The 23249-nt window shown below is 39.6% G+C and overlaps 2 protein-coding genes across 3 annotated transcripts in view; both read right to left on the reverse strand.

Annotated features, from left to right (window-relative positions):
* Window positions 1-10996, reverse strand: part of nectin3a (nectin cell adhesion molecule 3a) — a 33893-nt gene extending 22897 nt beyond the window's left edge. For both annotated transcript variants that reach the window (XM_026192113.1, XM_026192112.1), the window contains exon 1: window positions 10765-10996. In XM_026192113.1, the coding sequence (XP_026047898.1) occupies window positions 10765-10852 (88 nt within the window). In that variant the 5' untranslated portion in view covers window positions 10853-10996. The remainder of the gene's footprint in view (window positions 1-10764) is intronic.
* A 4651-nt stretch (window positions 10997-15647) lies between these two features.
* Window positions 15648-20196, reverse strand: LOC113036932 (diablo homolog, mitochondrial-like). The gene is made up of 6 exons (XM_026193547.1): window positions 20095-20196; window positions 19552-19684; window positions 19326-19448; window positions 16710-16820; window positions 16463-16559; window positions 15648-16121 (listed from the first exon to the last, which is right to left on the reverse strand). Exons 1-6 carry the CDS (start codon window positions 20136-20138, stop codon window positions 15916-15918), a joined length of 714 nt encoding a protein of 237 aa, XP_026049332.1. The 5' UTR covers window positions 20139-20196; the 3' UTR covers window positions 15648-15915.
* Between the last annotated feature and the right edge of the window lie 3053 nt (window positions 20197-23249).

Raw genomic sequence — 23249 nt, forward strand, 5'->3', positions numbered from 1 at the left:
GCTAAACACTTAACTTGAATGTTGATTACAAGCATATTTAAATACATTTGTGGTCATGCTAATAAGCTTAAATATTGATATGAAATGAATGAAAAGCAGAAGAAAGTGACTCTAAGTTGCTTGGACTACAAAAGTACTTGATCAACTTCATACTTTCTTTTACTTTACAATTAGTCATTGGTGAGCCACACCAAACCACAACCTTGAAGCACATACAACATAAGCACAATGTCAAGATTATGACCAATGGCTGAGGGTGTGTACTGCAGTCATATTTTCTGTTGCAAAAAGTTCCCCAAATAATAATTTCACATTATGATATTAATTTAAATATGAGTATGAAGCAAAATACTTCATGCTGCAAAGTCAGCAGGCTAGAGTTGGCAAAATATTATACAGTTTTAATTCCAGTCAAATGCCCAGTACTAATACATTATGCCTGGTGTTGTTTGGACTAGAGAAGCTAATATGATCCCTTCTGATGGGATCTGAGTTTTTTAAAAACATGACCACGAAAATCCTGATACATTTTAGTATATTGTATAACCATGCTGGATAATTTATCAGATTATAGCTCCAACTATTACAGAGTCAAGCACAACCTTTCTTCTTTCGGTGATTTGCATTTGTCCTAACTTAAAGCTGTGATTATGCTTGATGCATTGGCCATTGCTCGTGTAAACTTTAACCTCAGCAAAGCCCCATGACCACTGGTGCTTAAAGTGTACTGGCCTCAGTATGCTTTTTCATCCCCAGTTTTCTTACGAACATATCATCTTTTTTCAACTGCTGCAGCATCTTCATCTAAGTTTCTATGCTGACATGTAATTGAATTGCTGGTAAAGACCAATCTGTTCCAAGCTGGATGTGCCGGCTGTGTGTCAGACAAAAAACAGTGCTGCTGCCAGTATTTCTGATATCACTCTTGGCATGCGCCAAATTTCGCAAGGGCAACAAATGGGCATAAACTAAGTGTGAAAGCCAAAACACAGTCACAGTTTACCTTAACTTGAGCAATGACGGAAAGAGTCTTTGATCAACAAGATCTATCCAGGGCAAAAGTTGTAAAAGGTTTCTGAGGATGAACCTGCAGCTGCCTTTGTTTGGTGTTCAGTGGCATGCAACCAAGGTAACAGCTGGTTTTTGGCTTCAGCTCTTCACTGTCCCTGTGGCTACTGAGATGATCTCTCTTAAGGTGCACGAGTCCCGTGGCACAAGGACCTCTTGCTGTCCCTGCAAACACCCAGGTGGAGGCTATAGGCTCCGAGCCTATAGCCTAGCATAGGCTAGCATAGACCAGCAGTTAACCGAAGTGTTAAACAAACCAGATTTCAATTACTGATTAAAGTAATCCCCTTTATGATTTCTACCACAATCAAACAGACAAATCATACAAAATATTATCCAGACACCTGGAATAACTTAAAGACAGACTCAGATATCACTCAGATAGGCTTACACCTGTGGGTTTTAATTAGTGCAATTAGTATATTATGATTTCTATGCACGTATAGAGCAATATTGGCTGTTTTACAAAAGCGGGAGGAAGTAAAGCAAACCAGCAAAATCCTATCCTGTTTATATAAGTAGTAAGTAGTTTGGTCAGTGTGGCATTGCCCCAGCATTATCCTGCTAAGAGGAAGTTTGTTTTTCCGGCACACCCACTCACATACTCTCACCATTTTTCTGCAGCAGATTAAGGCGCTTCTCTCTATTCAGATGTGCCACCCACTTTGAACAGAGAGAACAAGGAGATAATATGTAGGTGTCTGGGTCACTCAGGTCTTTTGTTAAAACACAAAATGCAAAGCTGATTGAAGCTTGTATCCACAGGGACCTCAGAGAAACAGGCAAATGCATAAGTACGTTCTACACACTCTCCACATTCACCTGCATTTGTTCAAATCAAAAGAGATTCAAACTTTTAACAAATAGATTTAACAAATTTAGGTTACACAAGCCACATGTACAAAACAAAGATTTCTGTTATTGCTTGCCTAACACATTTAGGATGTAGAGTATGTGCCTTGCTTTCTCAAAAATCTGATATTGTTCCACTCTTTTAAGACCTAAAAGGAACCGGTCTGTCCATTTGTTTTGTTGATTATTCTTTCCAAGGCAAAAACAACAACAACCATGAAGTTTCTCAGAGATTAGCACTGATTTATGACTCATCCCCTCAGTGACAGAGTAACTTAATGTGGGGAAAAAAAGTGTACAGATATGGTCCACTTCCCTTCATCAATATTAAAAAGTAATAAAACCTGCAGTCTGTTTGTTCTTCTTTGCTTCTGCTTTAATCAAGGTGGGGAAATGTATTCAGCTGAAAGGAAGAAGGGATCAGAAACTAAAACAGAAGCAGAGAGACTGAAGAATGGAGAAGGGGGCTGCATGGACATGGGTAGTGTAGCGGTGATTCTCAGGGGAACAGAACAATCTGTCTGAAAACCAGCAAGAGTACGGCTGTGCAGTATTGTGTTGAAGCTTTTACTGCAACAAATCTGGATTCTGGACCATGCTCAGAAAGACAAATTAGCAAAGTGTGAATTAGGAGACAGGTTTTCCTTCCCTGGGTTTGAGTGTCTGAAAACCTGGACCACAGTAGATAAAACAGTAACTGTGAAATCCAAAAAGTGTCACGGCATTGATTTTCTTAAAGACAAACAGGCTGTTTCAGATAAATGTTAAATTCCGCAGTCAGATGTTTAAACTACCCTTGGTAATGCAAGAAATAATTTAAGGCTGTCACTCATGAGAAAATATATTATTGTAAATAACGCATGCAGTGAACATTTCCTTCTCACTTCTGGGTTTGGATCACAGTTCAACCGTAAACGGCAAGTGAACTGGTATTTATATATGACTTTTCTTTTTCCACATGTCTTTAAGTGCTTTTTACCCATCTCACACTCACACAGAGATGGATGCAACTGGGGCCATTTGAAGCTCAGTACCTTGCCCAAGCACACATGAGGACAGGAGGAACAAGGAACTGAACTTTTCAACCTCCAATTAGCCAAATATTTCTGTGCTTTCACTGCTTAATTCAGGTGTATGTCAATGATTATCCCCACAAAAAAGAACCATACAATGAGAATCAGATGAAGGAGGGTAAATAAGGTCTTTGATAAAAGCCAGAATTGCGACTGACTGACGGAGGTGAAAACATCTTTCAATAAAATGTCTGTTTTCTTTCTCTGTGCATATCACATGTCTTATTACTAAATAAACATCATGCTAGAGAACTTAGAGCACACATGGGTAAAACATGGCTGGTGCTAAAAGGAAAACTAAACAACCTCTAAAAATAAACAAAAGATGGAGTTTGAGGAGAGAGTTTGAGCCTATGCACATGAAAGGAGGTGTACTCATGACTTCTTAAATATGTAAAAAAAAAAAAAAATCCCACTTTACATCCATCCATCCATCCATTCGCTTCCGCTTATCCTTTTCAGGGTCGCGGGGGGCGCTGGAGCCTATCCCAGCTGTCATAGGGCGAGAGGCAGGGTACACCCTGGACAGGTCGCCAGTCTGTCGCAGGGCCCCACTTTACATACCTTTTTAAAAAATAAATAAATAAATAAATAACTGAGGTCTCAGTCACACGGTTAATGATCCCCTTCCCTCCTGGAGTGTCAAGTAGTTTCTGGAGGTTGCTGGATCTTGCGCGATGAAATCAAGTACAAAGAGGGCACGTCACAAAAACCTCCTTGCAATCACGTTCATTACTAACGGGTTGCCACAGTAGTCTGTATAAAAGATCTGCAAACACTCTCAAAACTGCTCTCCAACTAGTAGCAAAACTGTGTACGATGCAAACTGGGAATAAAGAACAGTTACTTTCAAGAAAAAAAAAAAATTGTCTTAACGCTGTGGCCAACACATTTTGTGAAACTTTCAAGTGCAGTATGTGTGTTAGAAGTCTTGACTGTAATTACCTACATAGGTAAAAATGTCACTCACTCAGGCACACAGTCAGAACACAACAGGAGATTATTTGATGCGGTTGAGCAGATGAGTAATATGAAGGTGCGCTTATTCTTATTCAATTTAATGCACCTTACTCACCATACTTTGTGGGCACGAGACCACGCTGCAGATAGCTTCCCCTCTACGACCAACACTGCCCAGTATTTGACTGGTGGGTGTTAATCTCCCACCTGGGTGGCAGGGGGTGTGTCAGTGCACACAACTGACTGCGTGCTCATCCCACACTTGAAAAGAGTGAAACAAATGAGACGGAGCGGATGAAGCTCAGCCGCCACACCTGTTTCCCATAACCTCTGTGCTCCTCTCCTGGGGAACTGGATTGCTGACTGTGGACATACTGTATGTATAGCTTTTTAATATGGACTGTAAAGCAACAGTGTGCTCATGTGACCCTAACAGCCACACAATGTGATCTACTCTTTCTGTTTTTCTGGGAAAAACCCTGGACTCCTGAAAACAGTAGACAAAAAACACTGTTTAAAAAGTTTCCCTCTGTTCATTCACGGTAGGTAATTAACCATGGAAATATCTGGAAGACATTTATACAGCACCGTTTCCTATGACTCAGTAATTGAAACATTTGATTCCTGTCTATCCAAGATTTATTCAGTAGGCAAGACACACTAGTAAAAATAGTACTGCTAATATTAGCATTTTTTGTGTATTTTTCTATATTTTCCCCTTTCCTTCCAATTCTGTATTGGCTAAGCACTCAGGCACTGCAGTCATAATGACTGGTAACTACTAAAGTTGGTACAGACATAAAACAACAAATACCACCAGAAGTCAGTGACTGACAAAATGAGACAGTGGGGTTAAAAATTACTTTTAGATGGATTCTATATAGTCACCCCTCATTTCTTTATATTTTATTTCACTAGCTGGGCCCACGTCCTCGTTTTAGGTTTGACAGCGTTTTAGTGGGTAAAGGTGAATGCTTGGACATGAATTGAGCTGCGGTTTGGGGAAGGCCTCGAAGAGGACTGGCGACGGTTCCCGGGTCTGGCAGATCCCCATATACTAAATAGGAGTGAAGAAGTTAAAGAATTGAGAACAAGGAGGGAGGGTGGGGCATGTAAACAAGAATGAACAGTTTGCAGAACTTGGGGGAACCTATATAGATGACAACCGGAAGGAGCGTGTTTGGAGGCGTGGTCCCGCTCCTGAAATTCCGATACATAATCTCCAATAGAACAATGGGAAATTGGGTTGTATACAGTATATAAGTAAAAAAGTAGAGCTTTTACGATTCTAAAAATTCTTGAAAGTCAATATTTGATAAGATTACCTTTATTCTTTAACACAGCCAAGCTTACTTAGACTTTCTTGCATTACTTGCACATTTGTGTGAAATGTGCTTTATTGCAAAATGTGCAAAAGCACAGCAGTTCATCCCTTGAATTAGGTGCCTCCTTTTTGATCTTTGAAAGATTCATATGTCAATGACAAGTGGTTCAACAAACAACAAAATGCTTTGGGACACATTGGTGGAATGTTGCAGTCAATACCAAAGCGTACTGGTGCATTAGCCCACTCAAGAAGAAAGAACACAAAAAGAGAGCTATTCACACTGGAATGAATGGAAAGTGGTGCCATCTTCTATGCCCCACTTACAAGGTATAACAAACAGCAACTTTAGTGTCACTGACGATGATGTGTTTTAAATTACAAACAAATTTGCTGAAGAGGTAAAACTGCGGTTTACAACTCAGCTTTCACTAAAGGACCACCAGGAAGCTGCTTGCAATTCAGAGCCTCTGACAGTCAGTCACATCTGTCATGGAAGAGGAAGCAAAGGGTGGAGTCAACAGGAGCCGGTGACCACAGACTGCTCCCTGAACTCCCCACACAGCCTACACACCAGCCTACACAACAAAGCCACACACTCATCTGCTGATGGCCTTCCTTCAAAAAGAAAACCCTGTGTGCATTTAATGTCATTAGGGGTGTTCAGTCAGCTGCTTCTCAACTGAGATCAAATAAGGAGGCTCAGATGGATGTGACAGCTGTGACCCACACATGTGAATCCAAATGCTAAAATGCTCTTTCAAAGCCATTTTTCTTGCTCATAATTCTGATAACAAATAACAACTGTGGATAATTAACATCAGCAATGAAGAGAAATGGTTGAATCTACTGACAAATAAATCAATAGGTCATGCTAAATTATCACTATCACTGTTTGGAAGAGACTAGCTGAAATATGCAGAAGCATCAAGTGAGTGGTGCAAAATTTATCATGACAAAGGGTGTTTTTTTTAAGCATTAGCTATGGATAGGCTGATTATTGGGGTCATTATTCTGTGTTTTTGCATGCTGATTTGTCACAATACAAAACTGCCTCTCTCTGTATGACTTTCTGTGATATAGGGTCCTACCCACATAATGTTCTGATTGTTTACATGCTATGGACAAAAGCCTATCACCACTGAGCACAGAGCAGAACACAGTCTGAAGCAGCTCCCGTAGTGGAGCTGTGGTTTGGACTGCATATCGCAGATATAGCTGACCTTGCAATAAATGCTGCAATTCTTTCTGCTGTACGACCACACAACCATGACAAGCATGCACAGTTTCCCAGATGCATTAATGATCAAATGCAATATTTTGCAGTGACATCCAATGAAGGCAAGGATAGCAGGCTTGCTATCAGGCCAGCTGGAGGGGTGAAAGTAAGACAATGCTGTCAAAACTGAAGAAAACCAAGACATATTGGGAATAGATAAGGAAAAAGGATTACAGTGGCGAAAGCTACACTAAAACAGCAAAAGGGCAAAGGGTTATGCTAGTGGTTAAGTTAGCAGGCAGCTTCAGACTACACTGAATATTCATCCATCAGTTTTCTACTGCTTATCCAATTTAGGGTAGCTGGAGCTTATCCCAGCTGCCACAGGGTGAGAGGCAGAGTACACCATGGACAAGTCACCAGTCTGTCGCAGGGCTAACACAGAGAGACAGGTAAACATCTGCAGTCGGTGTACCCGTATAGAAAGGCCTTGGCCAGATGGTGGATTTAAACCAAGGACCTTCTTGCTGTGAGGCAACAGTGCTAACCCCAATAGTGCATAAGGCTTAAACAGACACTAAAACACCATAACAGCTAATACTTAAAACATAAAAAAATAAGCATTAAAATAGCAGAATAAAAACATGACAACATGCTATTTTTAAAAATATATTAAAATATTGGTTATCCTATAATTACTAATGTCTGTAATCAGTCCTGAAAAAGTTAAATCACTCGATCCAAGGTATTAACGCTGTAATTGCTCAGAAAAGCCAGTAAGACTGGGATGTAACTTTATATTAAGTTATCCAATCTCCTCCCCCAACAAAAGGGTCTTGACCTGATCTGCCCTATACCATGTGGTGGCAAAGCCACGGTTGTTTTAATTATATTCCTAATGACAAAGTAACTTTCTTGGCTACATCATGCTGTCAATTAATGAGTCCAGAATCATATTAAGCTTAAGGACCAAATCTGCTCAGTCGCTGCACTGCTTTTTCAAATCTATTTCTGAGTCTGTAATTTGGGGTGGCTCCATTACTACATTATTTATTTAGATTGTGAATCATGTGGCCCCAAGAGAAGGAACCACAAAACTATGGTCTTCAATTACAGTCCTCACAGCCAGTGGCCACGCCTTTTAACAAATCCCCTCCTCAAAAATCCTGTCCACACGCTACAGCGAAGTGAAGAAAACTAACTTCAAAAGTGTTTACATCACAATGTCCCCTAGGACCACATGGCTGCTAACAATGTTTTTACGAGTCAAAAACCTGTACACATTTTTATCCAAACACAAAACCGAAAAAAAAACCCCCTAAAACTAAAAATGTTGGCTACGTTATCGTATGTGTTCATGCTAAGAAAATCTGGCTGTAGAGGTACCATGTTGGACTGGAAAATCAACAAACACACTTGAACACGCCTTTGAGGCTAATCAGCTTAGATTGCAACATTGCATTGTTTATCGGTTTGCTGTGATGATTTATGAACCAGTGTTTTGTGGGAACAGACACAAAAAGAAAGGCACGAAGAGGCTTCTTTAAAAACATTTGTTGAAAGCAACTGAAATGAAACTGACTGTAGCAGGAGGACAGGCGCAAAAGACAAGTGCTCAACCGATTAATCAGTTTACTATAAGAGCAGATATTATACAATTTAAGACAAGACATGGCTTCTCGGAGAGTTTTTGCTCAGTCTTCTAGGGTTTTAAAGCAAAAATATCTGCTCTTTAATTACAGATCTGACAAAACATGGCATCTCTGTACATCAGCTTAAGCTCTGGAAAACTGTAACACATATTGTTTGGATCAAGCATTTAAGCAAGAATATAATTAGAGATAAATCAATAGTAATTCTAAGTGTCTAGGCAAAAAGCACAGCTTTTAAAAGGCCATTAGTTACTGTTATATTGGGAGCCACACTTGTGCTGGGCAGCATCCTGAGCTTAATTTCATGCATGTTTGAATTTTGAAAATAATGGTGAACAGGCGAAATGCTCGCTCAGGTTTTCCAAGTGGTTTACATGCACTATATTGCCACTAGGAGCGCAGAAGAGTGTACTGAGATGATACCCATATTAACTCAGTTCCAATCATACACAATATTAACAATCCACAACCTGTGGGGAAAAAAAAATCATGGTACGGAATAATTAATGATAAAACCACTTAAAGCATTAATAACAGTACATTTACATGACTAAAACAGAAAGGTGCCAAGAAATATCAGTGTTGTGACATAAATCACAAAGTTTGACCTTGCATTAGTCTTATGAACATAGTCAAGTTAGAAACAAACAAATATTTGCCCTTAAAAGAGGGCAGAGACAAAATAAACACAATAGTTGGATCACGTATTTTGAGACCTTACTTGAATCACCTTGTTGCTGAATTGCGCTATATAAATAAACTTGCCTTGCCTTACTATGATTTCACTCGCTTTTCTCCGAGCTTTGTTCTTTATTTTTTGCCTCTATCGTAGAGTGAAGTGGATTTTTTTGTGTGTCACAAGTTGAGCAAACAGCTTCATCCCAACTCCTGTAGCGCAACGTTCTGTCAATTCGCCTCACTCTGTATGTAATCACACCGCATGAAAACTTCTGTTGGCATATGGTTTGAACACATCATAACAATGTGTCAACAGCTAGGGAAGTAAGGGTGGGCTTCCCTCATTACATTCAAGAACAGTGAAGCCATATGGGGGATGAAAAAAACAAGACTGGGGATGAACCCAAATGACTTGAGACCCAGAGAGGAGCTGGGTTTGTCGATTGTTGATTTTTCAATTGTAAAGAAATGAGACTCGCTTTGTGTCATGCTGTCTCTGTGCTGGACTTTCACTGGAGGCAAGTCTAAGGGAACTCTACTCGCACACAGCAAAAGGGAATCAGGTAGGGCAACGATATGAGGTTAGTCAAGGCTTTTTCAGACCCAGCTCTGCTGTGGAAATATTAATGCTAAGGAGCCAGTTTGACATCTAACCTAAAAGCAGAACAAGCAGTCTATTAAGGACCGAGTCTACTGAACACATGAGCACTACTGATAAGAGTCTAAGTGTGGTTTACTTATTATTTTGATTGTTTTTTTTTCTTTTAAATGGTTTAAAAGAGAAGTGTTTTTTTTGTATAAACCTTACAGATGGCCATGAAAAAGTTAATAGTAATAATAATAGATCTATTATGAACCATCCAGAATCTTAAAAAAATACCATCATGCAGTTGGTTTTTTTCCATACCGCCCAACACTATGTTACACATTACAATGAGCAATACAGTAAAAGTTGTTCTTTCGTGTATTGCTCTTGGATTCAGAAAAGAAAAGAACACTGGTGTATTTCTGGGTAGTATTTACTTAAGCATCCATCTGTGTTTGTGTCTGAGACACAGCAAAGCTCTCCAGCTGCTCTCCTCGGGACAGTGAGGGGGCTGGAAGGTGCTTCAGCTGGCATGCAGCCCAACTGCAGGTCAATACTTCTACAGACTCTGCGACTGCAGTGCATGCACTCAAATATGTCTTCATTTCCCCTGCCACCCCTTACCCCAAAGCTGAAGACTCTGCACTGACTCTCCTTCTGTCGTGTATCACATAACCTACAATCCATCTGTAACCAACCACTTGGCAAACTTTTCACAAAGGAGCCTCTTTTTTTTCCTAGCCATACGTGACACCCGGATTGTTCCATTTCTTGTCTATTTCTGTGCACCTCTAATCACTGCTTCTCCTCAGTTTGTAACCATGTGGGTGGGAGACAAACTAGCCGGTAAATCCCCCAAACGCCCTGAATGATGTTAGCCAAGTCATGATGTGACATACTGTAAGTAACCTCAGCTTGAAGGTCTGCCCATTATCACCATAACACCAATCAGTGCCGTGTCTGAGTTATGTCTCCTGGAATAAGCTGAAAATCTTAACACAGTTAGCTTGTGTGTAACAGTCGCTCCGATGTAAAGAAGTTAACTGATGTTAACGGAGTTGAATTCAAATGGGGGGAGGAGAGTGAGTTTTAGCTAACGGTCAACTGACGCAGCAGCTACTTTCCCATCAGTGTTAACGTAAAGATAACTGTCCACAGGCAACAACTAGCCTGCTTAAGCTTAGCTTAAATGCAGCAGGACGAGCCCACCACAAAACAACAAAAACTAGCCAGCCGGTTTGGGTAGTGGACTGTATCCGTGAGGACCCTCTCCGAGCAATCCTACTGCAACAACTTCTTTCAATGGCCTCAAAAGTATTATGGGAGGGATGATACAGAAACCGTTAACTCACCGGTAAGTCCGTATACGGTGAGGAGGGATATTAAAAGTCGCAGTCCGTTAGATGGCAAAGTCCTCCTGAGCGGTAATCTTTTCTCCATGATTCCTGTGTGTCTGTGCGCCTCGGCACTCCCGGATCCGTTCTCCTCGCTCCTCGCTCGTCCCTGCTCTCACTCTCTCTCTCTCTCTCTCTCTCTCTCTGGCTCGTGCTCCTGGGGAGCCTCTCTCCATAGCTACAGAACCGCGTGGGCTGTACCATTCTGCAAGTCAACAAAAAAAAAAACAAAAAAAAAAACAACACACATGAAACTTAAGAACGCACGCGCGCTGACCCACTCGTCTCCGTGTGTATACACTTTTAGCGCAGTTCTGAAATGCTTGTCATTGAGCCGTTTGTCTTTTTGTTTGTTGGTTTTCTTGTGGGATTTTTTTTTTTTGGTACTTTATATACAGATTCGGGCAACATAAATATAGGTAGCAGGGCTATCACGATCAGCACTCTAAATTATGTTTAATTGTTATTTTATTACGTTTAATTTCAGTTAGTTTCTCGTGTGGAGCCAGTTGTCGATGTTTGATTGTTAAGAAAATTTTTTAAATTTATATATCAAATCCATTTAGTTATTTATTCTTATTTTCGCTCATTTCTTTGTCTTCTTCTTCTCATTGTTATTATTATTATTATTATTATTAGTAGTAGTAGTAGTAGTAGTAGTAGTAGTAGTTGTTGTTCTAGTAGTAGATTTTCTCTCATTATAATTTCATTGGTATATGTCAGGGGGCTTCAAAGCCTAGAGCAGATACTACAATGTAAGCACTGACTCTTAGTAGACAACCCAGTCTTAAGAAAAAAAAATCTATCGTGGCTTGCTTGTATTGATTGTGTTGGGAAAACTTGCCCCAAACTGACGTTTCAGATAGCTTTGAGCTTTTTTAGATGTCACAGTATAGTTCAAGTATGCAATAGGCTAACTGCCAAACTGAAGTGACTTTATCCAGTCATAAAATAGACGACTTAGTCTAGTTTTACAGCAAAGAAAGGATGCTTTCAGAAATAAGTGATTCTTGTTTTTAATTTAATTTAAAAAGCGGCTAAAAGTAGAACTTTTTGGTATAAGCACTCTTTATCTTTTAAACAGTGTCAGTTCTTCCTGTCAAAGAAAATGAGGTTGTCTAAACATCTTGGATAACTTGCCATAGTGCTTCAGTGGATTTAGGCTGTCTTGGTATCGTCTGCCTGTTCACGCAATCCCAGACTGACTGCATGATTTGAAATCGGGTCTCCGTGGGGCCATATAAACCATCTGTTGCTGTATGTTTGGGCTGTAAAATATGGGACCGATCAAAAACCTCCCGGGTGATGAAAAAAAAGTAGAAACATCTAAACTGCTTAATTATTTTCACATGAAATATTACAACCTTAGCAATAGCAGTCATTGTTGTTGTTATTGTAGGGACAGCAGGATTAGCAAGAGGGAGTCGAAAACATTTTCATACGCAAGATTGATGAAATAGTACTACATTTATTAAGAGGCACAGTTTCATAAGACTATCTTGATACATCTGAAAGGACTTTTGCAGTTAGAAAGGATCAAATTTTGACTATGACTAGGCTCAAAAAAAGATATTGATTTCACCCCTAAGTTAATATAAACCTATCTGATAAGGATCATAAACAGTTTTATAAGAAAGAAGTACTAAAACCTCACATATAATGAAGTTTTGTTTGTTTATTTGTTTGTTTTTTTCTTCTTCTTTTTTGTGGAACGAGTGAGGAATTTCCTTGTTTTAAGGTCTCACTTGTGCAAACAGACATTAAATGTGAACAGAACTATTTATAGCACAAATAACCATTTGCTTTTTAATCATGATTATCGTCTTCAGTGCAGCAACTGAACAGGCAAAGGTTCATCAAGTTGCTTAAGAATATATTAAAGATGCTTTTAGTGGGTTCACGGGTTTTGTGGGGATTAAAAACAGCAACCTACTGGTTACCCTTCAGTCCCTCTAATGACCAAACCCAATCTATTTTACATCACATTTTCATAAGCAGGTGTTGAGGAGATTGTAAGATGATATAAGTGCTGCTTTCACTTTAGCAAGTCCAGTCAATCACTTTATGCCCCTTCTAACCTCCTTAATTACAGTAAAATACACAAAATACGCATCATGAGCCATTCTCCCTCAGTCCTTTAGCACGTAAAAAAGGAAACTGACAATAACCCCTACACACATCAGAAATGCTAACATTGCTGTACCATTAACCAAGCCTCAGTGCACACAGTGCACACAAAGGTTTTGTTTTTTTTTAAATCAGCTTATTAATGTTAACTCAGTCACAGATATGCTGAACTATCCTAAAACTGTAGTGGAAACAAGGAAGTGAATGTGAAAGTTAATATAAACCCCAGGAGATCAGTCACTGAAGGACAAAGCAATCACATGCAGGTACAGTGCTGGGGGGAAAAAAGTGTGCACTCATCAGCGTGAATGCAGACACACTTCGACTACTCTGTCCTAAAACAAAGTGGTAATGAAACACTCTTGCATTGTTCTTTTCTTTGAGATAATTACAGCTTTTACACATTCAGGAATCCGACGCTGTGTGCAGCACTGTGTTATTATCATGCACTGAAGCTTGAGCTGATAAACTTGCTCGCTCAGCAATTTTAGGCGAACATCATATTTATTCACTGAAGATAAGCAAAAATGCTTGTTTCGATGTGCCTCCCTCGCGTTGAGCCACCAGTTTCATTCTGCAGTGATGTCTTTATAGACTCTATTAGCTCCGAGTCCTCATCAGGGCAATGTGAACTCTGCAGGGAACCTCCATCTCCTGCAGAACTGAACTCACTCCCTCTCAGTGCTATAGCTCAGCTTTACAGTGATTAAAGCATGACCCGGGATGTGTCACCACACTGTACCCCCTACCTTCATACCCTCTGGTGGTTTATTTATATCCTCAAAGAGCTATAAATCCCCAGGTGAAAGTGATGGCCTTTTCACTAATCAATCTCCCCTCCTGGGGCACTTTGCATTGAAACGATAGAGTTAGTGCAGCAGGCAACCTCTTGTCTTTATGAGATGATAATTCACATCTTATTTTCGATTATCCAACTCTTAATGTGTTAATTATATCAACAATTTGGGCAAAAACTGCTTCAGCAAGGCTTATTCCACACCACTGGCATAAATGCATACTGCTGCATAAATACTTAAACCCCCCTCAGTAGCACTAAATAGTTTATGAGCATTTATGGCCCATGACCTTTGTAATTGTGGTTACCTCATTGAGGTTTTATGCAGCAAAAATACTTTTCACTAAGTGTTATTACATTTTCTTCCAGGCAAGCAATGCTGCACTGGCACCACCTCCCCTGTGACCAGTGGCTGCACATCCACACAGGCTGTCTGGGAAATTTGGTTTTACAGTCTGTGAAAACAGCCTTTGTTAAACACAACATTCCTTACTAGTCGCACTGGTCAGCTGGCCCTTGCACACCTCAAAACCTCCCACCCATTCCTCCCCCATTGTAGCCACACTTTCAGTCCAATCTCCTGCCAAGGTTTGACCATCTACAACGAGGAGAGGTCACCTCACTGCTGACGCTACACACTTGTGCTTGCACCTCCACACAGGTCTTTCCCATAATGAGCTCTGTATGAAATGGCCTCTGTAGTACACACCGACCTTAAGAAAGTACATGTGAAATTAAGATAGAGTACCTGTTACAGAGGACATACTATGGATAAGGCCGATAACTGTGCACAGCTTTAAAATGTTATTTAAAATTACTCAGTATTCAATCAACTTTTAAGAGATGCATAAAAGTAACAACTGAAGAAATAAATTACAGTGTTCGGAATTCAAACTAATTAAAATTCATACAGAGTCTCACTGTACTTTATGTGCAGACACCAGTTCAGGGACAAAATGCCATATGTAAATGTAGGTATGCAGTACAATCTGGGGCTCCTGTTTAATCACAACTATTAATTCAAAACAAATCAATACTGGCTGCATGTGCTGGAGTAAAATATGAGTTGCATTTTGCATATATAAAATACATGTGGCATGATATGAAAATGTAAATGCAATGCATCCCACTGAAGCAGAGGGCAAAGATGTGTAGTGGAGTGGACTTAGATCGCCATCTGCTGGAATAAGCATAAATAAACTAAGACAAATTTCTCTGCTTCATCACATTTTTAACTTTCCTGGGAACAAAGACATTATATCCAATTATGAATAACTCTTGTTTTCCATGTTTTAAATTTTTCCTTAAAGCATCATAATTCATACATTTTTAATGTTTTTCCAGAGGTTGAGTCTTCACTTTTTTCCTGTTCAGTGGCGGTGTGGAAAGACTGCTGCTGTGGATGAAGTGACGACAGGAAAGCAAAGGAGGGGTTTTGAAACCTGCCTAAAAGCTCTATTGAACTCAATCAGGACATGGGTAATTAGCAGTGAAGGTAAAGCTGCTGAGTGAAAACAAGAGATACAAATAACAAGCAAGCTAACGCCGTTTTTAAAAGACTTCTTCAGAGGGACATACGGGTGGGAATCTGTAGACATTTCAACTGCAACAACAAAACAAAACATGCAAGAATTATTGTAATGCGCAAAGAAGGTGCTTGACAGTCAGTCATCTGGGCAAACTTACTGTGTTTACAAAGTGTCTTCTGGTCATTTTAGAAAACAGAACATTTTCACAATGACCACAGGGGATATTTTGTTCGCATAGTTGGCACTCGTGCATCTCATTTGAAACACTAACAATTGAGTTTGGCAACAATGTAAAGTGGACACACGGTCTCCTGTCCAATTTTAGCAGAAATTAAAAACGCATTTTCTGTGGATCAACACCATAACAACAACACGAAAAACAGTTTGCATTTTGTTTACACAGGATGTTTGTATTTATTGCAATAAATCTTGACATAATACAAATGATTTGTGTTCGTTCACTGTTGGTAACCCAAAAAAAAAAACCCCATTAAAGAAACACTCTTCCAAGAAGCTCTGAATTATAGATACCCTTTTGTTGATGTTGTTGATGTAAGCACATCAGTTTGACCAAACCAAATATATTACACATCATAAAAGAAGACAGTGTTAGAATAATGAGAAGTTATTGTTTTCTGATACTCGTGGCTGTTTGTTTCAGTCCTCTCTTAGATAAGCCTCAGGCACCTCTTCCTCCTCATTCTCCTCTAAGGAGGCGGCATACTGTGCCATCCTTTGAACCTCCATTACTTTAGTCTCGGCTAACTTCTTATCTGCATCTAGTGAGAGTTTTCGTGCCTCCTCCACTTGCGCCTGGGCCAACTGAATGTTCGTCCTTGCAGTTACAGACGCATGCTCAGCCCCTGAAAAAAAACAAATGCAAACAGTGTTCAAAGACTCACACAACAACCCTATCCAGTTCAGACATTAGCTAAAGTCATTAGGCAGCCTTCCTTGTCCATCATCTCCATTCTGTTTAAATGCAAAAACCTGTCCGTCTGCAGAGTGACAGCAAATGATCCATACACCGATCAAGGTGCAACACTGTCAGCACCTGAATAGAAACCACCACAAATGGCAATGTAGAAAGCTTAAAAAAGATGAACCCTAGGAGAACTTGCCTCAACACTACAACCTGACTGTTGTACCACACAGGCCAAATAGCTCATGTTTTTTTTTTTTTTTTTTTTTAAAAACAACACACCTGATGTGTATGCGGCCTCAGCTGCTGCTTCACAGAGCTTCATTGCACTGAACCAGGTTGACTCGAAATGCTTGCAGTCTTCCTGTCTGTCATTAACCTGTCAGGACAAAATCAGAATAAGACCCAAACAGATCTACAGCAACCTGTTTGTAAATCTGTGGTCACATTTACAAAGAATGACGAAAAAAAACAAAACGAGATGTTTTTCTTTAAATACTTCTAACCGAAGAGAGCAATGAAGACTGACCTTTGCACGCTGGCCAATGATCACCTGCCAGACTGAATCCTCCTCTGCTGGGGTCAGTTTTCCCAGTGAATCCAGATATCGTTTTTGTAGGGCAATGAGTGTGTGCACAGCCTGGAATAAGGACAAGGAGCTTATTAAAGAACAACTTAGTAGTACTTTGGAAACAGTAGGAACACTTCAGGGGTCACCACAGCAGAACATCTATCCCCACTTCACCTTATCCTTTACATTATCTTAAGTCACACCAACAATTTCCCTGTCTTTTTCTTCACTTCATCCCTAAACAGCTCCATGGTCACCATTTACTGTTGTCCATTTCTCCACTGCACATGTTCAAACAAATTAAACTTTATTTTAATGGTTTTAACTGCAAGATTAAACAGTTGCTAGATTTATGATGCAATCTGAGAGCATGAAAGTGTTGGAACAAAGTGATATTTGGAGGCATTTTCACATGCAGTTTAATGTGTTGCACTGAGCAGGATAAGCACTGCAGTCTGCAAACTCGTGATTTTATAAACCTTTATTTATCAAGCTAATAAGCAGATTTTTGAACAGGCATGATGTGTACTCACTGGGAATGGGAAACTCGATACTGGCCTTACATGATATTCTGTACACTGGTCTGAAACATGGTTCAAAATAGCCACATCATATGACCACAGCTAACTGATGTTTTGGTTCGTTTCATGCCATTTTTGACAAAGTGGCTTTTCTGGTGCTTCTATGTTTGATCAGCAGACTGCTGAACAAACCTGATGACACTAAATACCCAAAAAACATATGTCATTATGATCATCATCAGTGTCAGCAGCAACCACAGCAAAAGAATCAGCAAATAGTTTGTGGGAACTCTTTGACAGTGAAACCCAGCTATACCCACCGTGCAAGCATTGATGCCACTGCAGAGGTCAAAAAAATACTTCACTGATGTATTTGTTCCAGACATGACACATGATCCACAGGTCGTTTACTGACATTTATTTACAGGGACACTGTGTTGTTTTTATAATAAATAAAAACAAGTGTGCTGTGTGAACAATTTTTTCATGGGGATGTGACAAAAAAGAAACTAACTCCCCCAAAATGCTGAAAAACTAATTTTTGAAAGAACATTTTTTTTGTTACACATGACAAATTTAGACATTGTTACTTGTTTTTCTCTCACTGAACTGTACTAAGCAACTGAAACAGCCTCGGTTATGTTAACGAAAATAGTATTTGCTGAAACACACAGTTCATAACAGTCACAGCATGCTGTTTTTATACCAGTTTTTCTTGATATGTTTTGAGGATTTCGTGAACACATGTATTGATCGTAGTTACTGATAGTCTACTAATTCTTATTTAGAACTGTGCAACGCTTGATGATAGGTATAGCTGCCAGTGGGTGTCATCAGCAGTAATAATCTTTACAAGATGTTAGACTGAGGAGTCTGTGGACCAGGTGTTTATATACTGAATTATGTGATTGTCTGCTTTGCTGATGACAGAGTGATGATGTTACTGCTTTGAGCAAGGCATGATCGGGCTACTGTTTCCCACAGACAGGAAAGGCATTCTGTCAGAAAAAGAACAAGCAGCTACTTTGGCTACTGCCTTTTCACAGAGGCTCATTACAGCAAGTAGGCAGGTAGTGATTTGGCTGAATTTTACGCCAGATGTCCCTCCTCTCACAACCCCAAAGGGGAATTCCTCAAATGGAATTGAACCAGCATCCTTTAATCTGCTAAATCAAATGTGTTATACTAAGTACTACATTATGGAGCCACAAACTGAATTATGTTTAATTAATGCAAAATCAAGGGGCACACACAAGAAACCAAATAAATAAACATTAGCAAAAACACAATATAATGCCTCCAAACCCCTACGATCACAGTATAATCTTTAGGTGATGGGCCAGAACGTTCTGATCTATGGAGCCCACACCACCCTGCAGAACACAGGATCCAAAGGATCTGCTGCCAAGATTTGAGCATGGGCACAGAACGACCATGTCATAACAGGTGAAAACTGTTTGGGCAGGTACTACTCAACTTTGTGGCTGATCAGTATATACTTTAGTAGAAAAATGTAGTACTAGTTTTCACATAACCTGTTCAATGTTCTCCCATCAGGCAAAAGATACAAGAGTAATAGTAGCAGAATATCAGACTTCAGGAGTACTACCTACCCCCAAGCTTAATACGCACTGAACCTTTTATTAATTCAGTTTATTTACATCCAGCTGTGATGATATAATCTGAACGTATTATGCACTGAAATTTATACTATTATCTTTATTATAATAACACAAAAAATTATAATAATTAAAAGTTATATATTAAGCTGTATATTAAATGATCCTCTTGCACTGTGGACTGTTGTTCCACTAAAGCCATTTTAAAGAAAACTGATCCAGTGGAGTTTTTTTATGGGGTGATCTATAGCATGAACTTGTATTTTTATACCATGTTGTGCAGAGTTGTGTGTTGTTGGATGTTTCTTGCAGTATATGTGAGCCCATCGAGATAAATTCCCATCAACTGTGATGGTAAAAATGCTACAATAAACATGAACTTGGACTAGATTTTACTAATTGGACAGAAAGTTTCCCATAAGAGCCAGACTTACTTTGGCGTACTCTGTGATGGCATCTATTAGTGCTAGACTGGTCTGAGAGAGAAAAGTGCTTGAGCTGTCGGTCGCCAGAGAGGCTGCTCTTTTGATTAGGGAGTCATGAGAAAGGGGTTCAACCTGCAGCAAAGACACAGAACATAAACATGTAAAGTAGGTCAGGTAGCGGATATATACTGCTGTGAAGTTTGTAACAACTGCTGGGGCAGGGAGGCCGACTCACCTGTTTGAAAGGTACAGCACACAGCCCACCGCCCACAGCTAACGACGCTACACCTGTGTATAGAATATTTCTCCATTTTCCCAGTTTACTAACTGCAGGCTTTCTGCTGCTCAACAGGACACTACCGGAACTCCTGATAAAACAAAAACAAAAAAATACTTTCAGTTTCAGGCTGCGAATTCCAGTGAAATCCATGACGTTTTTACCAGTCGATCAGGTACCAAAGCTCAAAAAGCCCAACGAGGGGGAAAAAACAAACAAACAAAAACCAAATAAAACATTAAAACAAAAGTGAAGCTGGTTTACAAATGAATGTAATTTTGAACATTTTTATTGAGTCACAAAAACAACGCTCATTTAAGCGTAGCTGAGTTATGACTTTTTAGACTCATAACTTCCCGTTGCCATTGTTAACCGCGATATCAAACAAAAAAATCATTTTCCTACACTAAAGGATTTTCTTTTCAAAAGTCAGTTCAGCCTAGGATAAATCGACCTGATGACAAAATCAGTACGTATGTTTATTCAACCTTAATGCCTTACCTGACGAAACGGAGATACACTGCTCCCTTCCTAAGCGCGGCCATATTGATCGGCCGCAATTACAACACATCGAGCAAAGGGCTCCAACGGAAGCCGAGGAGGGACATACAATACAGGGTGCATTTCTATATCCATTTAACCTTTTCTAACGCTGTTCTTTTTAAATGACATCTAATAAAACGGAAAACATTTTCTATCAGTATAATGACTAGACTACTTACTGCTGTGAGAATACAAATCATTTCTGTACTCACTCATTCGAAATATGCCAGCAGGATCCAAACTACAAGGGTGCAACAAAGCACTGGGAGCATATTTATGCATTTTTAAAATTTATATCTTCATTATCTTACACTTTGCGTAACATTAGGCTGTTATTGCATTGGGGTTGCCACAGTATAAAAACTAATAATAAAAATGAATATATGATGATGAAGATATGATGTTAGGATGTATGACTGTTGGATATGGAAATTCTTCAGTAAAATCAAAAAATACAAAGAGACTTGTTCTTCTAGGAGTTTAATATATACAATACTCATGACGTTTACTCTTGATATTACTCTTGACTTCCTTAGACGCAGGTATTCATGGAAATATCACATTCCTATGTGTCAAGTGCTCCAAATATCCAGTTCTGTATGATCAGGTCTGCTTAAACCCTGTCCCTGCCCTTTTATAGATTTTGATTTAAAGAAGAAAAGAAAAGAAAATATCTTTGTTCTATTGAAAGGCCTTTCTATTGAAAGACTGATCCTTTACACACCCCCCCCCCCCCCCATGTTTAAACCCTGAAATAGTGTATTACAGCTTTCTGATTTCTGACTACATGGTATTAATGGCTGCTGCTAATACTGAAATTGGAGTGTTCACCCATGGTATTTCTGTGTAACTGTCAAAGCTTTCATATTAATTTCTACAAGGGCTGAATGTGCCTTGTGTTGGACAATCTTGTAATCTTCATCTAACAATGAAGTGAAAGCTCTGCAAAATACACACAAGGTCGCCCCCCTGTGGTTAAAGAGCTACATGCACTGTCTATCTATCTATCTATCTATCTATCTATCTATCTATCTATCTATCTATCTATCTATCTATCTATCTATCTATCTATCTATCTATCTATCTATCTATCTATCTATCTATCTATCGAAATCAAATAGACAGACAGGCAGACAAGTTGAAGGCCCTTAGAAAAAGACACCCAAACTAAAAGCAGAAAAAAACCCCAGAAGTGTTATGGTCTTTTTGGCACATTTCTGCACCTCATGCATGCATTTGAAATTTCTTCCTGTGTGTCTTTTTTTCTAAATATTCATGTGTGTTGCCCTGACATGCCCATGGCAAAGGGCATTTTAAACCTTATCGATTCTTTTAATTTGGTGCAATGTGTGACCGGTCCCACACATGAACGTGGACACACTGGATCTTGTTTTATCTCATGGTTTTTCTGTTTTTAACATAGAGATTTGTGATCCTGTGTTTTCTGACCATAGTAGTGTGATGTTTGTAGTTTCTCTTCCCTGTACCTCAGTTAAACCTCGTACTGCTGCTCAGCACTGTCACATTTTTAACTCCTCCACTGCTGAGCAGTTTTCATGAGTTTTTAACCAGAGCTATAAAATCCTGGAGTTTTTATGCACCCAGACTGAGGAACTGAGCTCTTGGTTTTATTCCACCTGCGGGACTGCTTTGGACACTGTGGCTCCATTAAAAACCAGGCTGCCTAAAACTAAATCTGAGCCCTGGCTGAACAACATGACCCGAGCTGTCAGATGCGAGTGCTGTGAGCTGAGCGCATATGGAGAAAGGACAAACTACAAGTGTCATTACAGATGCTAAAGGACTGTTGGAGTCAGTATCAAAAAAGTGTAAAAGGTACCAAAAGTAAGCACTTCTCTGACTTTAATCTATCAAAATGTCACAACTCGCATGTTTTATTAACAGACCATTAACTCTGTTCTTAGTGCACCACATACTGACTGTATCGAGCCCTTGCCTGTAAAAATCTTTTTATACATTTTTATTGAGAAGGTCTCCTCCACCATGGTTGAAATCTCTCCTTCTGCTCATGACCCCACAGTCTCTGCTTCCTGCTCTGCTGTCTTTGACAGGTTTGAGCCGGTGACACTGACTATGCACACTAGCCTGGATAGATTTGAAAACTGTGTTTTTCGTCTGAAAACGCTCCGTGTCCACACATGCGTCCACATTGAAACGGCCCAAAATGCTTACATTCCAGTCATGCGTATGCGCATAAGAATTAAAGAATTTGAAGAAAAGCCATCTGGAGCATGTACAAACTGATATTAATCTTTTTAGGGCTGTCAAAATCGAGAACAATCAAAACAACTGCTGTAACGCCCTTCGCTATCTTTGTTTAATTGGTCACGTGACTGCATCACATGACTAAAATGCGTCATTGTTTTAGAAAGTTTGCGTTTTCGAGTGTCCACACTGTGATGGGACAGCTCCATTTTAAATGTATGCGTTTTCGAGAGCGTTTTCAAAATGCTGCATTTTTCCTTGAGGAAAACGCCGTCTCAGTGTGGACGGGAGACCAAAACAGAGAAAACGATGCGTTAGTGTGGACATGGCCTCTGTTCTCTTTAAAGGAGAGTCATTTGAAGCCTGCGGGGTCTCCAGATGATGCTGTCCCTCCCCGACTCTTAAAAGAGGTGTTACCAACAGTTGGTTCTTGAGCTGGTAAACCACAGTATGTTGTCAGGTGTAGTCCCTAATGATTTTAAACATGCTGTTGTCAAACCCCTGACTAAAAAACCTGCTCTTGATTCTAGGTTCTTGCAAATTACAGGCCTATCTCCAAACTATCTTTTCTAGAAAATTCTTGAAAAGATAGTTCACAGCCAATTAATGACCTTTCTGGAAAAGCAAAATGTTTTAGAGGTTTTCCAATCTGGTTTTAAATCCTTACATATCACTGAATCAGCCCTTTTAAAAGTTTTTAATGATTTTTTTTTAGCTACTGACGCTAGCCACTGTGTTGTTCTTGTGCTTTTAGGTTTGACAGCTGCGTTTGATACACTGGATCATGCCATTTTACTCTCTAGTTTGGAACAGTAGGAACAGCATTAGGGGCACAGCACTGGAGTGGTTCAGGTCCTAAACTTTTTGTGTCAGTCTCTGTGACCATG

Source organism: Astatotilapia calliptera, chromosome 14, assembly GCF_900246225.1.
Source record: "Astatotilapia calliptera chromosome 14, fAstCal1.2, whole genome shotgun sequence".
Taxonomy (NCBI): Eukaryota; Metazoa; Chordata; class Actinopteri; order Cichliformes; family Cichlidae; genus Astatotilapia; species Astatotilapia calliptera.